Raw genomic sequence first — 18,962 nt, forward strand, 5'->3', positions numbered from 1 at the left:
CCTTCCTGGGGAGAGCATTCTGTAGACAGGGAGCCACTGCAGACCAGACCTGTTCTCTTCTCACCACTCTCCAAACCTCTGGGCATGTGTGAACACTGCCACCCTTCTTTAAATCTCACCTCTGTCACTTAACAGGTAGGGTTGCCACATGCCTGGATTTTCCTGGAAAGAAATACCCGGAATACTGCAGTCGAAAGCAGTGTCTGGGAGGAAATCGGCTAAATGTCTGGGAAAATCTGGATGTATGGTAATCAATGTCAGCTGTGTCATTTTTTGCCAATTTCCCTTAAAAATAGCTCAACAACTTTGGCAAAAAAAAAAAAGCTGACAGAATTTTCACTTTTTGAAATACGGCAACCCTATTAGCAGGAAGTATGTGAATGTCTTGGGATGCAGGTGACGCTGTGGGTTGAACCACAGAGCCTAGGACTTGCTGATCAGAAGGTGGGCAGTTTGAATCCCCGCGACGGGGTGAGCTCCCGCTGTTCGGTCCCTGCTCTAGCCCACCTAGCAGTTCGAAAGCACGTCCAAGTTCAAGTAGATAAATAGGTACCACTCCAGCGGGAAGGTAAAAGGCGTTTCCATGCGGTGCTCTGGTTCGCCAGAAGCGGCTTATTCATGCTGGCCACATGACCCAGAAGCTCCCTTGGCCAGTAAAGCGATATGAGCGCCACAACCCCAGAGTCGGCCATGACTGGACCTAAATGGTCAGGGATCCCCTTTACCTTTATGTGAATGTCTGGTGGGGAGGAAACAGGAAGTGGGTTTTTGGGTGCAGATGAAATGGGAAGTGGGTGTCTGGTGTGGTGCAAACAGGAAGTGAGCTTTAGCTGGAAATGGAAAGTAGTGGGGAAATTGGAAGCAGACATTAGCTGGGGGCAGTCTAGGGAGAATGAGGGTAAGGGAGATTGCCTGATAGCCTGTGGGGATACATGAAAGCTGAGCTGGGGAAGGAGGAGAGGGAAAGTTGGGGGCACTTTCTCTCTGAGTCCTGAGTAGAATCCCTCGGCCAAAATTCCTGCTCCCCTTCTTGCCGCCACCCCAGCCTTCTCAATGACAAACAGGCCTGCTTCCTTATGCCTCGGGTCTACCTGCGACAGAAGCACTTTGTGCATGCACACAGAGTCTGATGTGCCTAAGTGTGGCTTGTGCCCCAGAGCAGCTTATTTCCTGGAGAGGCACGGCCGTAAGTGAGGCTAATGGACCCTCCTTGGTAACATGGCACGCACCAGCTGCTAGCGAAGAATTGTGCAAATGAACACCTCCCCCCCACCCCCCAGCCTGCATGTCTCCAAGTAAATTAAGTTGACCTTCCCTCCCTCCATTCTCAGTGCCCTCCCCTGATGAGGATCCCTCTCGGCTCTCTCCATAAATCTGAGCTTCTCGCCTCCCGCTGGGGGCTCTCCTGGAAGCAGGGAAGGGAGGACGATGGGAGTGCCAGAGTGATTTATTTAAAATAATAATGGGGGATTGGGAAAGGAGGAGGGAGGGGGGAGAGTGACAAATGAAGGGGGGGGTTGTAAATAAATAATTAAATAAATGAGGCTGTAGCCGGGGCCTATAAATAACATTTGGCCCATCCCGATCAAATGTAGAGCAGCTTCTTGATGTCTCTTTCCTTCCCTCATTACATTTTGCTCATGGTGCGTTAAGAGATGTCCTGTGGCTGGCACAGTTTGGGGTTGCTTTGGCTTCTGACCACTCCTCCCCCCCCCCCCCACCATGGGAATGGCGCCTTCAGAAAGACTGCCCAAAAGAGAATGTGGTCTGTAGAAGGTTCCCTGTTCCTGGCCTAGCTCATATAATATAACAAGACTACCGCAAACTCCTTCAAGTCTTTTATCCTCTCCATTTCCTTTTAGTATCAGTCATTTCATATCCCTAACTTCCTGCAAATAAAGTTGTACTCAGAGCCATCCATGTAAGAGACAATTTAAGCACGGGAGCACAATAGCCGTAACGAATCAAAGTACGCTACCGTATACCTCTGAGAACTCAACAATTACTGTTTAATTTAAAACATTGAAAGTTTAAATGACCATTAAGCATGCTAAGAGGTTACTGTACAATATGCAGTGCCAATCATGTCAACATTATACCCACATAGAGGCCCCGTCTGCACATTTAAAGCAGTATCATACCACTTTAAACAGCCATGGCTCCCCCCCCCCCGAGACTCCTGGGATCTGTAGTTTTTTAAGGGTGCCGAGATTTATTAGGTGATGGCCCCATTCCCCTCACAGAACTACAATTCCTAGAATGGCTTGACAATCCCTCTTCCCAGGGAACTCTGGAAATTGTAGTTCTTTAAGGTCTGTTTCCCACCATTTGGTGGGAATTCCCACGAAACATTATCATTTATTATTTCAGCAATAACCACAGCCATCTCTAAGCAGTGTACAAAAAACCCCAATGCAATAAGACTAAAAAATGAGATATAACTATAAAATGAGAATTCAGTTTAAAAGCCTTGGGGAGGGGGGAGTCTTCAATAATTGTTGGAAGTTCAACAGGGAGATGAGGCCTCTCTGGCTTCAGTTGAAAGGGGGTTTCATAAAATTGGACCCACAGTATGGAAACCACTAACAGTGACTCCCCTGAAGACCTTAGTGATCTGGCAAGGTTATAAGGGATCAAGTGATCCCTGAGATATCCTGGACCCAAGTTGTTAAGCGCCATTCCTAAGCAAGATCTCCCCCACCACGCACACTTGCCAAACATTGCACCTCTCATCAGTTCCCTTGTTCAGTCCTGCTTTTGCATGCTCATCAGTCCAGGCCCTGCGCCTTCTCTTCTTTCCCCCAGGTTCGAAGGACCCCTGCGCAGAGGTGACCTGCAGCTTTGGAAGCACCTGTGCCCGCTCCACGGATGGGCTGTCGGCTAAGTGCATCTGCCCGTCCTCATGCAGCGGCGTGCCTGAGAACGTGGTGTGCGGCAGCGACGGCAAGGACTACCGCAGCGAGTGCCACCTCAACAGGCACGCCTGTGACAAGCAAGAGAACCTTTTCAAGAAGTTTGACGGGCCTTGTGGTGAGTTTTCTGGGGCTTCTGGCTGCCTCGCTGTTCTCTCTTTGGCCCTCCAGATGTTGCTGGGCTGCCACACCCATCTTCCCTCAGGCTGCTGCTCCCATCTTCCCTCAATGCCTGCTGAGGCTAATGGGAGTTCCCCACCTGTGTTTCAGTATCTTAATAAAAGCCAGAGCAGCCACTGATGCAGAGGCACAGCAGAGAACCTCCTTTCTAAATGGTGCTCCCATCTCACCTTTAATCTAGGGATGGGGAAACTATGGGCCTTCCAGTATTGTTGGATTATGACTCCCAGCATCCCTGACCATTGGCCATGCAGGCTGGGGCTGATGGGAGTTGGAGTCCAGCAAACATGCAGTGAGCAACTGCTTGCCCACCTCTGCTTTAGAGCAGTGTTTTCCAAACTTGGGTCTCCACCTGTTTCTGGACTACAATTCCCATCATCCCTGACTACTGGTCCTGCTAGCTAGGGATGATGGGAGTCGTAGTCCAAAAAAACAGCTGGAGGCCCAAGTTTGGGAAACACCTTCCCACAACCTTGGTTCCCTAGATGGTTTGGGACTACATCTCCCATCATCTCCATATCATCTGGGTGTGGTAGGAGTTGCAGTCCAACCATACTTGGGGACTCAAAAGTTTGGGAAAGGCTGTCTTAGTATGAAAGTACTGTGAGGCTGTGCATCGTTAAAAGCTAAAACAAAAATGCTTTGTACATTCTCAAGGGAAATGTTTTCTTCTTTGTTTTTCCCCACTCGGGTAAAACAGCCTCTTGCCCAAGTACCCACCAAAATTTGTAACCAGCTTCAGTTGTGCTCTGCTGTGTGTTTTTGAGGTTAAAGAGTCCTCTTTCTCCCAACCCAATATATACATGTGTGGCTCTTCTAGTCTCCATGGTGATGTGTTAATCCTCCATCCTCCCTTTTGGGTTTCTCTCTTGGGAGGGGCAGGATAAGAATGTAGATATTTCAGAGTCTTCGGATTTTATTTTATTTTTCAGAACTTGTGGGTTATGTTTGTTAGGAAATAATGCCCTTTTGTGCATATGTGTTGAATCAAGTTGGTTCCTCCCAGGTATTAGCTGGGCGCTGAAAATGCCCCTGTGGAGAGACAGAGAAGCAGGATTAGCCAATAAGTAGTCCTGTATCTTCGGTGTTTCTATAAAAGTGCCCAAGGGGTGAATGGAAGGCAATTTTGATAAACCCAGATTAGGTGGGAGGGAGCTGGAAGGCCAAGGATCTCCACCTGTGCTCAGATACCTGGGGTGGGTGGGTGTGAGATGGATGCTCATGCACATTGGTTCTGCACATCTCCTTTCGACATGGCCCATGTCCTGGCCACTTGGAAGGTCTGTCTTTTCTAAGTGGTCAGTATCCTTCCGGGACCCTTGACTCACCTTTCTTGCACCCTGCAATAAGTCTGTAGGTGTGAACTCTTGCAAGGCTCTCTAGCCTCCAGCAAGTGGGTAGATTTCCATGGAGAACCATGGAGATCTATCAGGTAGCCATTGAGGGGATGTTTTTCTGAAATTGTGTGTGTGATGCGGTGTTGTGAGTTATGCCCATCCTATCATGGCTCCCCCCACCCAAAGAATCATGGGCACCATCACTTTTCAAGGGTGCTGAGATTAGGACCCCCCCCCCCATTCCCATTGCAGAGCTACAGTTCTGAGTGGTGTAACAGTCAGTCCCTTTTCCCAGGGAACTCTGGGAATTGTAGCTCTGGAAAGGGGAATAGAGCACCATCCATCCACCAGCACTTGTGCCAGGGAAAGACCCCCATCCTGAGACCCTAGAGAACTGCTTTCACTTCTACAGTGTTGGACTAGATAAATCAAAGGCAACTTCTGTGGAGAAACTATATCTGCAGTGTTGAGTCCATAGCTCAGTGCTAGACAAGCAGTGTTACACACCAAAAGTCCCATATTCAATTCCTGGGATGGCTGCAAGCTTTTTCCATACGCTCACATCATTCCTCACCTACTTTTCCCCAGACCCTTGCAAGAGCACCCACAACGACATGAACAGAGTTTGCCGGGTCAACCCTCGCACTCGGCGTGCTGAGCTCCTGCTCCGGCCTGAGAGCTGCCCGCTGAAGCGGGATCCAGTGTGTAGCGATGAGGGGGTAACCTATGATAACGACTGTGTCATGCTGAGGTCGGGCGCCATTCGGGGGATCGAGATCCAGAAAGTGCGGTCAGGACAGTGCCTGCTTCAGGGTAAGAGAGTCTAAATTCCAAGTTGTTACAGGTTGACGTGAAGGGTGTCTGAAACAAAAACCTCTAGGGACAGATTTCCGCAGTTGGAGAGGTGGCCAGCACTGGAAAGGCCCTGTCCTTAGAATGAATCGCGATAGGTTTCATTTACATTTCCCCATACAAAAGTATTGGGACTGTTTTCTTCTAGAGGAGGAAAGCAAGTCCTGTAGGCAGTGAGGAGGAGTATGGTTGAAGGGGCAAAACAAATCAACAGAATCAGAACCCTATTGCTTCTGACGTGACTTGTCGGCGTGCATGCTCTGTGGAAGATGGTGGAGAATGCTCAAAGCACCCAACCATCCACCATTTTCACTGGTCAGAATGCATATTCTCCACTTGGAGACTTTGCACATTCACAGGCCAATGTGTACAATACACCACAAAATGTGACTTAGAGATTTTGCTCACCAACCAGTGTCCGCTGTACTCCATTCACCATTTTAATATGCACATCTTTCTCCACAATGGCTTGAGATCTGTGCAGGGGCTGGTTCTTAGGCACCTTCTCCTTTCAACTGCCATTGATCCAGACATGTGTGCATGTGTGTGTGTATGTATATGTATATGTATACAAACACACACGCAGCCTAGCCACAGTGGTCAATACACTGGTAACCCTCAGGACTCGATTACCATAATGCGCTGTATGTCAGGCTGCCCTGGTCTCAGGCCAGGAAGATGCAATTAGTGTAGAATGTGGTGGTCAGATCGTTTACTGGCAGCATGTCACTTTGCTGCTGAGAGGGCTGCAGTTGTTGCCAATTTGCTGCTGGACCAGGTTCGAAATTCCTGTGTTAATTCACAAAGACTTAAAAATCTTGGAACCAGAGTACCTTCAGGACCACCTAATTCCTTATGCTCTACCGCAATAGCTGAGGGAACCATTGGCAGTCCCATGCATGCCCCTGAGGGTCAGCTGGCTTTTATTGGGTGCCGGGGCTTTAGTGCCACCAGAGGTTCTGCAGGAGCTTCCTGTGAAAACCATATTATTCAAGACGGGCCTTTCAAACCTGAGACGCTTTGCCATTTGCTCTTACTGACATGTTTGATGTTTCTGTTGCATTTTTAGCCTGTACACTTCCTTGTGATATTTTGCACAGAGGTGCGGTTTATAAATATTCAAATAAATAAAATATATTGTAGCATGAGAGAGCTCTCAGTTTGCAAAATGCCTACCATTTATTCATCCTGGGCCCCAGGATTTACTCTGTCATGGAATCATAGAATCAGAGTTGGAAGGAACCCAAGGGACCATCTAGCCCAGCCCTCTTCAATAATCAATAACGGAAGGGACAGATTGGATGTGCCTCTTAATTTAAAGGGGCTACTGACCCACCCTCTAGTGCTGCTCCCGAATTTCACTGCTTTCTCCTGGCCGGTTCTTTTCCAGACAAGTGCAAGGACGAGTGTCGCTTTAACGGCGTGTGCCTGAACCGCCGGGGGGTTGCCCGCTGCTCGTGCGAGCGTATCGCTTGTGATGGCTCCTACCGGCCTCTCTGCGGTAGGGACAGCCGGACCTACGCCAACGACTGCGAGCGGCAGAAAGCTGAGTGCCAGCAAAGAGCCGCCATCCCGGTCAAGCACCAAGGCCCTTGTGGTAAGTGGTGTGAAACAGCTGGGGGCGACAGCTTCTCCCTGTCTCCCTAGCTGTTGAGAGTGGAAGAGGCCCAAGCCCTTCTCTCTCCCTGTATCATCGGTTTGATGAGTCCCCGCAAACCCAATTTTCAAAGGTAAGTCGCTGCTCGTTTTGCCATTTTAATGGGCCACTGGTGGCAGGTCTGATCTGCCGGCTCATCTCCTCTGAAGTGGTTGTGGCCCTGCGCCTCCTCTGTTTCTTCTGGCTAAGGTTGTCTTGGGATTTTGCCTTCCGGTCATCTTCCTCCTTTGCTCGCTCCCTCTCTGTAATGGGGAATGTTTGAATAACGGTGTCTGGAGTGTTCAGTCCGTGTCTCCCTCCCACCCAGCCTTCCTCCCTTCCATCTGTCTGTCCATCCGTTTGTGACGTCCACCCGCCAACTCGCTCTGCCTGCCATGCCATTCAGAAGCAGCTCCCATTGCTGTCCTTTTGCACCACAGGTGATTCCTTTCCCCCCAGGTAACGCCACTTCGGGGCAGCTCCCACGATGCTCTCCGCACCTTTTGCCTTCTCCCCATCTCCATTCTGCCCTACAAACCTTTCTCAGTTTACAGGTGTGATCTGTAGGCCATGCTTCTCGCCTTCGTCTTTTCTTGTCTGTCTCAAATCTGTCGAGAGGGAGAGAGCCTGATACACGTGAAACAGGTATTGATTTCCCTAGAGTAGACTTGCAGTTCTGAAGTGAGCAGGCCCAACAGAGCCCCTTGGGGGAGGGAGCGCCAAAGTTGTGAGGCCACCACTGAGAAGAGCCCATCATCCCAGCTGCCCAACACGATTGACTGAAGGGATTGACTCACTGGCCCTATCAAAGGGGCAGGGAAGAGCTGGTGGGAACTTCAGTTGAGACAAAGCCTAGCAAGGAGAAGGTGCTGGCAAGGAACTTGAGGGGAGGAAAGTCCACAGGGTGAGGAGGCCTCAGAGTATATCCAACAAGGAACTGCTGGAGTGTACTCCGTGAGGGACTGATATTTGATGTTACACCCTGTCCCCCAGAAGCAGCAGCAAACTGAACGATCCAGCAGTTGTGGCTGTTTGTAAGCACATAATTCTGTGCATGTCCCTTTGGAAAGGAGTGGGGAGAGTATCCACCTGTATCTTCAGCATCATTTTCAGACCTCACAGTTTTCTCCTCCTAGGAAGGGGAGAGAGCTGAGGAGTGGGAAGCCTGTCTCTTCACACACACCCCAAAAAACCCACCCCGTGGGAGTCATGATGTTGTTAGCAAAGCCCAGGGATTAATTTTGAAAGTGCGCTAGGCAAAGCCAATCAAAGGCAAATGGAACGCAACTACCTTTGAAGCCAAAGGCCCCCGAAGCCTGAAATCGCGGCACAGAGCTTGGCAGAGCTTCAAGGTTTGCTCCTGGCTTTTATCCGTACCTGGCAGGGGAGGCCAAAGGCTCTTCAGGGGCACAGAGAGCGCCTGACTCAGCTGTTCCTTGCTAGATCCAGGACAGGAAACGCTTGGAGGCATTTCTGTGTTCTCTTCCCCCACCTAACCCGCCTTGTTTTAGATTTTTAGAGAGCAGGCTGTTCTCGTGTGTCCTGGGTGGCCTTCTGCCCCTTCTCCTCCTCTTCTTCCTCCTCCTCTCTCCAGGGCATTGTACTCTGCCAACCCCAGTGGACACAACATGATCTCCCCGCCCCCCCCCATCAAACAGCTAGGGAATAAATGAAACCTTTCCTGGGATATGCCATCAGCCAGGACTTGAGAGATGCTTCCCTCCCCAAGGCAGCTGCGCTTGACAGCTCAAAGGTTGGCCTCTAACCAGCAAGGCATGCCCTCTGTCATGCAAAGTGAGCCTCCTCCTCCCATTTGATGCGGACCCTCTGGAGATAGAGAGGCTTTATATATATATATTGCTCACAAGTCACTGGTCCCAAGTCCAGCTGAAGGTGATGTTCTGCTTGTGCTGCTCACAGCAAGGCTTGGAGGCAAAACACACACATTGCATGCAGGCTGTCCCAGGTTGACTCACCAACTAATAAGGAGGCAGGGACCCTGTAGGGCAGCTGCCATTCAGAGTAGGTGACACTAAACAAAGATGGGCAGACATTCTGACTCTGTATGAGGCAGCGTCATGAGTTTAGCAGGATGCAGATTTCTCCTTGTTAACTGCATGATTAAAAAGTGGGATGCTAACAGGGCCCAGGTTTAGCTTGGGTGAATATTCCAGGGCAACAATACTTGGGGGCAGTTTAGACTACAGTGACACACACCCACACCCTACTCCATACACGCACACATGTTCTGCCCACATTCCCAACTGCAGATGAAAACGTTCACAAACCGGAACACTCAGTTCTGGGTTTGCAGCGTTCAGGAGCCAAAACGTTTGACTAGCAAGGTGTTTGGGATCCAAGGTACGACTGTACTTTGCAGCATTTAATAAAAAGAATAAGATAAGCTGCCATTCTTTATCATATGAAAATGCCAACTTTTGATGACTTTTGTTTTCCCCATCCTACTATTATAACATGCTAAAACACTCTTGCAATTGAAGCTCTGCCCTAGAGCTTAATTCCCCACCCACCCCGCTTTCCGCTCAGAACTGTCCCATGAAGATAAGTTGACAAAACCTTTAGCAGATTGAACTGCCAATGAAAGCTTGCAACTTGCCAGAGTTACCTCTTGTCGATTAGTCCCATCCCTGGGTCTTGGGTGCTGGGCTCTTCATTGGAAGAGGAGGGGAGGAATTAAACAGGGTATGTCTGAAGGGGTCAAGAAGAGGGAGGTTGTCCATAGCTTTGTCTGTCTTCTCCCTCCCTCCTGCTCTCTCTCTCTCTCTTCTTCTTGTCTTTCTTTCTTTCTTTCTTTCTTTCTTTCTTTCTTTCTTTCTTTCTTTCTTTCCGTTGTGTGTCTTGTGTCTTCCAGCGTTGCCTGTTTGGAGAAAGGAGGCCCGTCCGCACAGTGCCCGGCCGCACCCCACCAGGATGTCTCTGCTCCGAGGTCGGCTTTCCACCCTTCCTGCCCCCCCCCTGCTCACTGCCCTTCCTTAGCTCTGCCCAAGACGATCCATCCTCTTCTCTTTGTGCCCTTAGTCCAAAGGACTAAGCAACCCCCTCCCCACTTGGAATGGAAGTTTTTGAGCCTTGTAAAATGCTTTGCATTTCCTCTTCCCCAAGACGGGTTATGCACGCAGTTATGCCACCAGCATTTGCTTTTCATGGTTGCTGTCATTGCAAGAGGCCACTGCCACCCACCCACCCTGAACGGTGTCCCTTCTCTCCAGCACGCACTGTGTGGTTCTCCTGTTCCCTGCGAATGAGGTGATTTGGGCTGCTCCTGGTTGGTTTTTATGATAACCCTTTGCCTGGCTTCTTATCATGCTGTCTTCAGACCCTTTCTTCCATCTTTGGTGTGTTTCTCTCTCTCTCTCTCTCTCTCTCTCTCTGTGTGTGTGTGTGTGCACGCGTGTGTGTGTGTATACATGCATGAAAGCAGCCACTCTTGGGGGGGGGGGTAATACCTGGGGACAGTGTTCTCTCATGCCAACACACTCACTTCAGGCACAGGAAGGAATAGCAATGTCCAATGTCATCTTCCTTGACTAGCAGGCAGTAAGAAGCCTTTGGATTGACTGGGCCTATTATAAATACCGGGAGCAGGATCTTCTGCATGCCATACACCAATCCCCCAGTCCCAGCTCTTAACAACTTGAGAGCCAGTATGCCCGGAAACCAATGTCCCCACTGTGGAAGGACATGTGGATCCAGAACTGGCCTCCACAGTCACTTACGGACTCATTGTTAAAACTGTGTTTATGGAAGACAATCTTACTCGTCTACGAGTTATTGAAGAAGAAGAAGAAGAAGAAGAAGAAGAAGAAGAAGAAGAAGTAGTTAGGAAATTGCATTAGGACCCGATTAGATCTAGGCTTCAATGTGGATAAAAGCTGGGATGGGACACCATATATGCCGCCCTGGGATCTTGGAGGAAGGGCAGAACACTGGAAGATTCAGGACAGACAGGAAGTCCTTCTCACAGCACTTAAGCTAAAACTATGGAACACATTCCCACAGGAGGCAGCAATAGCCACCAATTTGGATGGCTTTTAAAAAAAGGATTAGACAAATTCATGGGGGAGAAGGTTATCAGTGTCCACTAACTAGCCCAATGGCTGTTCTTTGCCTTCACTGCCTGATGCAGTCATGCTTCTGAATGGGAGTCGCAGGTGGGGAGAGTGCTATTGTGCTCAGCTCTTGCTTGTGCCCATCCCATCAGGGCATGCGCTTGGCCACTGTGAGAACAGGATGCTGTGCGCTATAATGAGCCATTGGCCTGATCCGGTGGGCTCCTTTTTTCGTTCCTGTGTTCCTACACCATGCCACCTGCTGGGCATGGAAAACCCTTAACTCTATACGCATGCCGGAATAAATTCCCCGTTTGTAGAGTCCAGTTTAGTTTATTTGCATCGACGGTGGCTCATCACAAATTCTTCCAAAAGAAGGTTCCAGTTTGCATACACTGCAGGGGAAGCCCATTAATGCCACGGGCTCAGTTCGCTACATCTGTCAGAACCTTGAGCTTCTTGGTTGCTAGGGCAAGTAATGCTGTGCTATAAGGCAAACAAATAAGATATCTATCTCTGTAAGGAGCATTCAACCAAATGAGTTCCCATCTACAGTCTGAAGAGGTATAGCCCTGACACAAGGTTTCCGCTTCACTGAGGCCTAAGAGTAGTAATTGTCTATCCATTGCGCTGTCCATGCATCACACCCTCCTGTCTGTCTGTCTGTCTGTCTGTCTGTCTTCCATGTCTCCCACCTTCTTTCTGTCTGTCTCCTCCTTTCTCTACTTGTTCAGGGCTGTTGTCTGAACCCCATGGAATGTGGTCTCTCCTCCCCCAGCCACACACACATACCGCCCCTGTAATGCCTCATCCCTGCCTTTGGCTTTCCTCTTTTGGCCTGTAAGCATCCTGAGACTGCATAGTACCAGCATATGGCCTTTGGCAGAACAACAGCAGGTTCCTCCCCCTCCCCACCCCTGCATTCGCCCGCCCACCCTTTGATCCTGTTGCCTGCCGGTTGCATGAAGATTATGAATCCAGTGAAAACTCTTAAGCAAGAGAGACTGCTTTTGAAACACCGAACAACCTCCTGCGCGGCTTAGGGTGACCTTGAGGCTGAGGAGAACTCCTGCAGCGAAGAGGAATTCCAACTTAAGACTTGGCTGCGGTGGGAGGGTCTCGCCTGTGGATTGATGGGGGGCAAAGCACTTTCCCCTCCACAATTTTATAGGCAAGCACAGAACTAGGCATCCTGAGAACCAGAGCTGCTTCTTCGCTACCGTTACTTAGAAGCAGCAAAGCTTCCAGCCCTCATGAAACTTGTGGGAGGTGATGTCACGGAAGGTGCAGATAGGGCTGAGCAAATCGTCACATAGCATCGAAGCCCACTGAGTAACTGTGGGGCAGTCTCTCTCTCTCTCAGCCTAGCCTACTTCACAGGACTGTTGCGAGGATAAAATGGGGAGCAGTGGGACCTGAACTCCTTGGAATAATAATACAAATGCATTATTATCATCATCGTCAACAACAACATTCACTCTCACCCTCAGCAGGGGAGGGCCTCAGTGCCCTATAGCTCCTTGCCTCCCACTGCAAGCAGCAGCGGCAAAATAAATGGAAAAATGCCGGTGTGTGTATAAATACACCCACAAGTTTGTTTCATGGGCATCATTAGTACCAGTTAGAGCGTTTAGCTTTTCACGGCAAAGAAATTTGGTTTACTTTGAGATAGCTAGTTTACTTTTATCTTATTTTAAAAGATGTAGACTTCAGGGGAGGGGGCAGGAAAGCATGTTGGAATAGACTCTAATTCAGACAAGTAGGTAGGTGTTTGTGCTCTGTCAGCTTGGGGTAATTTGCTTATAAGGAATGGGCGGCCATTCTCTCTCCTCCCCCCCCCCAATCTCCTTTTCTCCATTTTGAAACCAAGAAAGTCTCCACCAAGCTTTCTCCCCCGAGTACGTTGAGTAAGCATGTGGTGGCTTTTGGTTTGCCCAAAAGACAAATAGATTCCTGAATAGATTCCTATATTACCTCACACATCTTTCTGACGTGAGGGCGGTAGGGCGGCAGAATACCTCCACTGTCCCTCCCCTCACACTCACAATTAATGGCACCATTGCGGCTGCAACAACAGGAGTCAACTGTGCGGCCATGATGGGCCTTCCCTCTGCCCCTTCGTCCTGTTTGCTTAGAAGCTCCAAAATGGAACTGGGAAAGGGGAGCAGGAGGGGGCGTACCTGCCCAGGTGACGTTGATAAAGGAGCCCCATTACAGAGCAGGTTCTGTTGAGGGAATAGATTACCCTTGGAAGGGACAATGAGGCATTCAGGCTCATAAATAATGCTGTGTGAGGGGGAATCGCCCCAGCAAAGTGGGGCGTGGGCCTGAAAGGAAAGTTGGGATATATATATATATAAATATATATATATATATACACACATACACACACACACACACACACACACACACAGAGAGAGAGAGAGAGAGAGAGAGAGAGAGAGAGAGAAGATTTAGTAGACATTTGTTTGTTAATTTATTTGTCCTACCTTCCATCCAAGGAGTTCAAGGCAGTGTACATGGATGGCTCTCCTCCCACCATTTTATCCTCACAACAACCTTGTGAGGTAAATATACAAGCTATAATTAGGCTGAGTGAGATGGCCGCCTCAAGCAGCTGATATTGGGTGTCACAGAAGGTCAGCCAATTGTTACTTTCTTTCCGTATATTTAAAGCACATGGCTTTCCCCAAGAGAATGCCAGGAACTGTTGTTCCCCCACCCTTTGCAGAGTTACAATTCCCAGCATCCTGGTTCCCATGATTTTTCAGGGGAAGCTATGCTCTTCAAATGTATGGTGAGAGGCTGACCTCCAGGGCAAAAGTAACTCGGCCAGCCTTGAATACCATGCACCTTGACTCGGGAGGTGGCACGATTTTCCACTGGCAAAATGTATTGCACAGTCCCTAACTGTTCACACATGCACGTTAGCTGAAGATCGGTTTTAATGAGAAACGTGTGGTGAACATGTGAGTAGGGTAATATGTACAGCCCTTCTGGCCCCAGGTCACCCAGCTAGGAGGGATTTCAACTCAGGTCTTCATGCTCCTAATCAGACATTTAGGCCACATACCATACATTGAAAGCAGATTTCTACAATTCTCAGCACCCTTAACAAACTACAGTTCCCATGATTCTTTGAGGGTGACACTTTAATTGTTTGGTGACACTGGCTCCCAGAAGTCCTTACCCTTTTGTCAACTGTAGTTCAGAAATGACACAGTGCAGAAACAAAACCTGTGGGAACCATTTTCTCTATGGAGGGGAAAAGGCCCCCCTCAGAGGTGGCTCAAAATAGTGAAGTGCCAGAGGCAGATAAACAACCCACCCCCTGGCAGAAGTGTTTTAATCGTTTAATTAATTGGCCGTTTGCTGCCCTTTTAATGCATTATTATCCCTTAATCCTTAGCTAACACCACAGGCACCCTGGTGTAGGTAGTTCTATGGTAACATTTATATATGGAACCCCCACAAAATTGGAATAGGGGAATAAAGTCCTCTTTACTGAGGAGTTGGTGCTCCCTCCTTGCTTTAACTTATGCCTCAGCGTAAAAAGAAGCCAGAAGTTAATACCCTGAAGGATTTGTGTTAACTTTTCATGCTTAAGACGGATGCTTAGGTCAGGTGTGCAGAACATTGAGCCCACCAGATGTGGGCTAGTGGTGATGGGAACTGTAGTCCTGCAACATCTGGAAGACCAAAGGTTCCCCACACCTGGATTAGAAAACTTGGAAGTAATTCTATAGGGACAGCCCCTTTTACTGGAAGAAGTGTTCTTTTGCTGGCAAAAGCAGTCTCCCTTGCTCCCCACTTAGGACTGTGTTTAGGGTGGGTCTTTTGCAAATCTGAAGCAGGGTGGTAGTGGTCTTGGGGATGTGTGTATCTGCCACACTGTGCCTCTTGGTGGAAGACAAGGGGGTGGGGAGTGAGTTGGGATGAGAGAGTTAAAGTGGCAAAGGATTCTAAGATGTGTGATAAAGAGAGATAATCCTCTCCCTGACCCGCTGTCAGCTATGTGCTTCTGCCATGTATGAACAATAAAGGGTGGCTTTCGCCTAGTCATGGTTGAAAAGGGAATGAATGGGCTTCAGAAATTCCTTTGGCTGACATCAGATGCTATCAACAAGGACTAGCTGCTTAGGGAAATCTGTGGTCCTGAGCAGCTGTGTCAGGAAATAAAACAGTACTACTTTTAGATGGCACATTGAAGATGCTTTTGTGTTCATAATGAAAGTTAGGAACAGTTAGGGATGCAGACCCAGGAGTCCCAGTCCTAATTCCAAATTTCTAGGTGCTGGACTATGCTGATTCTCAAAAGTGGCATCATGTCAGAAGCTGGGTTTGATTACTCATGATGAAATAGTTTAAAAAAAAAATGTAAAGGGATCAGAATTCTTCAAATATACTGTCTTGAATATTTCTTCCACCAGGAGGCAGTGTTTGGTTTGGGGGAGGTCATTGTTTTTTTAACTTGCTCTTTGACCCCTCTAAACCAAGGAAACCCTCCTAACTGTGAACAGAGGACAAATGAGGTACCCTAGTTTTCTTTTACACTGACAAGAGGCCTCAAAGCATGCAGGAGTCCTGATAAAATAACCAAGCCATCACTCATGAGATCTAGCTACATGCCTTGCTGCAAAATTTTGGAAATGTGAATTTCAAAATACGCTTTTCCTTTACAAATCCAGGAAACACCCTTTTGACATTTGGGTTAGTCACATGCTTCCAAATTTTGTTTTCCTCTCCCAAAAACCAGTGTTCAGGATTTCAGAATTCTGAATAACTTGGCTAAACTGTCTTCTACTTCCCAAAAAAGAAGGAGCAATATTGTGCTGACTGACTAAAAGGAAGAGCAGAAGCTTTTTGGCTGCACTCCAGGAGATTTTTCTTCAGTCAGATAGATTTATCGCTCCCTGCCAAATAGTGAACTGTGGAACCTATAATGAAGGGTTGGCAAACACATGCTAGACTTATTTCCATGTTTTGAGGTTTCTGGCATGGTAAGGGGTAAATGATAGCATCTATGCCTTGAAACCTTCATATAGTTGGATGACAGGAGCATGAATACAGAGGGTCATATCCAGCATTTGTTTATCCACTAGCTCAAAACCACTTGCACTAGTGGACAGGGGAGTTCTAATGTTGCACACCAGAGGAATCGAACACAATAGCTGTGCCGGTGGAAATGTGTTGTGCAACAAGATTGCATGATCTGTTGTGCAGCAAAGTTACCACCTACTTGCTTAGGCATTTTCGCACAGCGATGTTCCTCTGACATAAACGTTTCGCCAGTAGCACAAGTTATAAGCTAAGTACCGTATTTTTCGCTCTATAGGACGCACCCGACCATAGGACGCACCCTGTTTAAGAGGGGGAGAACAAGAAAAAAAATTCTCCCCCTCTCTGCTCAGCGCTTCCCAAGCTTGTGGGGCTGGCAGTGGGGGGAAGCGCTGCTTTCCCCCACCGCCAGCCTCAAAGACCAGGTCGGGGAGCAGCACAAAGGCAGCACGCAGCCTTCCTGCTGCCCCCCAAGCTTGTGGGGCTGGCGGTGGGGGGAAGCGCTGCTTTCCCCCACCGCCAGCCTCAAAGATCCCTGAAGCCTTTGGAGCGCAGCGCGAGTTCCTGCTGCGCTCCGCAGGCTTTGGGTTCCTTTTGCTGAAGCCAGGAGAGTTTTGCTCTCCTGGCTTCAGCAAAAGGAACCTGAAGCCTGCGGAGCACAGCGGGAACTCGTGCTGCACTCCAAAGGCTTCAGGCGGCTATCCCTGAAGCCTGGAGAGCGAGAGGGGTCGGTGCGCACCGACCCCTCTCGCTCTCCAGGCTTCAGCGAAAGCAACGCAAAGCCTCCGGAGTGCGGAGGGAGCGCTCCCTCTGCACTTCGGAGGCTTCAAGTTGCTATTGCTGAAGCCAAGGAGCCTGCATTTGCTCCATAGGACACACACACACACACATTTCCCCTTAATTTTTGGAGGGGAAAAAGTGCGTCCTATAGAGCGAAAAATACGGTAATTTTTAACTGAGTGCTGCATTGGATGCAAACCATATTCCGCCCATTCAATCCGTACACTTGGAGATGGAGACCCCCTCACCTACTGCATCTGAGCAGAAGATTTGTAGGTGAGCGAAACCCTTAACAAGCTTTGCTTTCTCTCCCTACTTCTCGATCCAGATCTTGGCACACCTAGCCCCTGCCTGAGTGTTGAGTGCACTTTCGGGGCTACCTGTGTGGTGAAGAACCAGGAAGCAGTGTGCGAATGCCAGCAAGTGTGCCAGAGCATCTACGACCCGGTCTGCGGCAGTGATGGCCTCACCTATGGCAACCCCTGTGAGCTCGACGCCATGGCTTGCGCCCTCCGGAAGGAGATTAGGGTGAAACACAAGGGCCCTTGTGGTGAGTTTATAACCAGGGGGTGGGTTTTTTTAGCCTCCGAAGTGGGAGATTTTCATCCTGATCTGTAGGTGTATTGGATTTGAAATCGTTTCTACATATGAATTAGTTTTTTGTAAGTGCAGTTGGTTTTTACTGTTTTTTATATAACTGTTTTTAATATATGTTTTTATACATTGTTGTATTTATTTACTTACTTACATACCACTCATCATAAAAAAGGACAGCCCCACATAGAGTGCATTGCAGTAATCTAACTTCAAGGTTAATAATAGTAACAACAACAGTGATGATGATGATGATAATACTAATACAGCCCTACAGTCACTGACCTAAGGTCACCCACCAAGAATGGATAAAAAATTGATAGTGGTGCCCAGTCTCTGGTGGTGCCTGCTGGTTTCTCATTTTTTTTGCCCCAGGCAGCACAGCCAGTGGCCAGGGATGATTACAATGATCAAATTTATATCCTTTTCATTTCACTTCATTTCACTTTTAATTTGTATACAGCCTTTCTATATAACTATATACAAGGCAGTTTACAAGCTGAAGAAGCAACAACAAACATCACACACCTTGTAGCAATCTGATCCGATACAAAAAAGTTATAATAAAAACATAACCTTAAAATTACCTATATCTAATTAAGTAATGTTGAATAATCCATCATAATAAAATAGGACACAGATTAATTAAATATCATCAAATAATAATTAAACGGAAATTCACTCTTAACATTGATAATAAATAATTACTAAACTGTAATCAATAAAAATAACAGCAGGTCACAATGCATAAAATACCACAAGTGATAAAACTATTAAAAACAACTCTAATACAGAGGCAGCCTGGGGATGTTCTCAACTTTAAAGGCTTGTTGGAAGTCTGTAGTCAATCAAAAAGACAACAGAGACAGTGCTGGCACTGGGAGCTGATGGGAGTGGTCTTCCAGCAGCATCAAGAGCGAAACAGGCTTTCCCCACCCCTGTTTTAAAAGCTGGGTGAGGATACGTCCTGGTCCAGGACAATGTACCTTCAGGGTCCTTGGCACAGCAGGTTAAAAAAGTATAGGTAATGATGCTGCCTTCTGCTGCTCTGTTTTTAAATCGCTTGAGGTTTTATTTGACTGTTTGTACTACTATGATTTTGTTGTATTTTTAAAGTTGTGGTTAATAGTAGAAGTAGTAGTAGTGGTGGTAGTAAACTGCCACAAGAGCCCAAAGAGACTGATTTGACAGCGTGGAATCCCACCTATTGCCATGCTCTTCATTCATTGTTCATTTCTCCCTTAGGTCCTTGCACCCTTGAGAAAATGAGCCTTGATAGGTTTTTCCCTCCTCAATATACTGCATACCATGCGTGACTGAACTAACCATGCAATATAGGGAAGGGCTATAACTCAGTGGGGGGAGAGCTTGATCCTCCAACTCAGGCTGGGAAAAACTCCCTCTCTGAAACCCCAGAGAGCTGCTGCCAGTCGTCATAGCCAGTACTGAGTTAGATAGGCTAATGGTTTGACTTGGTGTACGGCAGATTCCTTTGCCTTAAGGGAAGGGCTGTAGCTCAGTTGCGGACAGTGCTTCTTTAATA

At 48.1% G+C, this 18,962-nt stretch overlaps 1 protein-coding gene across 6 annotated transcripts in view; it reads left to right on the forward strand.

Moving 5' to 3' along the window:
- Positions 1-18,962, forward strand: part of AGRN (agrin) — a 257,944-nt gene that overhangs the window by 165,305 nt on the left and 73,677 nt on the right. For all 6 annotated transcript variants that reach the window (XM_083628357.1, XM_083628359.1, XM_083628358.1 and 3 more), the window contains 4 exons: positions 2,806-3,030; positions 5,018-5,242; positions 6,672-6,878; positions 17,154-17,375. In XM_083628357.1, the coding sequence (XP_083484483.1) occupies positions 2,806-3,030; positions 5,018-5,242; positions 6,672-6,878; positions 17,154-17,375 (879 nt within the window). The remainder of the gene's footprint in view (positions 1-2,805; positions 3,031-5,017; positions 5,243-6,671; positions 6,879-17,153; positions 17,376-18,962) is intronic.

The sequence above is a fragment of the Podarcis filfolensis genome (assembly GCF_964270895.1).
Source record: "Podarcis filfolensis genome assembly, chromosome: 8".
NCBI classification, from domain to species: domain Eukaryota; kingdom Metazoa; phylum Chordata; class Lepidosauria; order Squamata; family Lacertidae; genus Podarcis; species Podarcis filfolensis.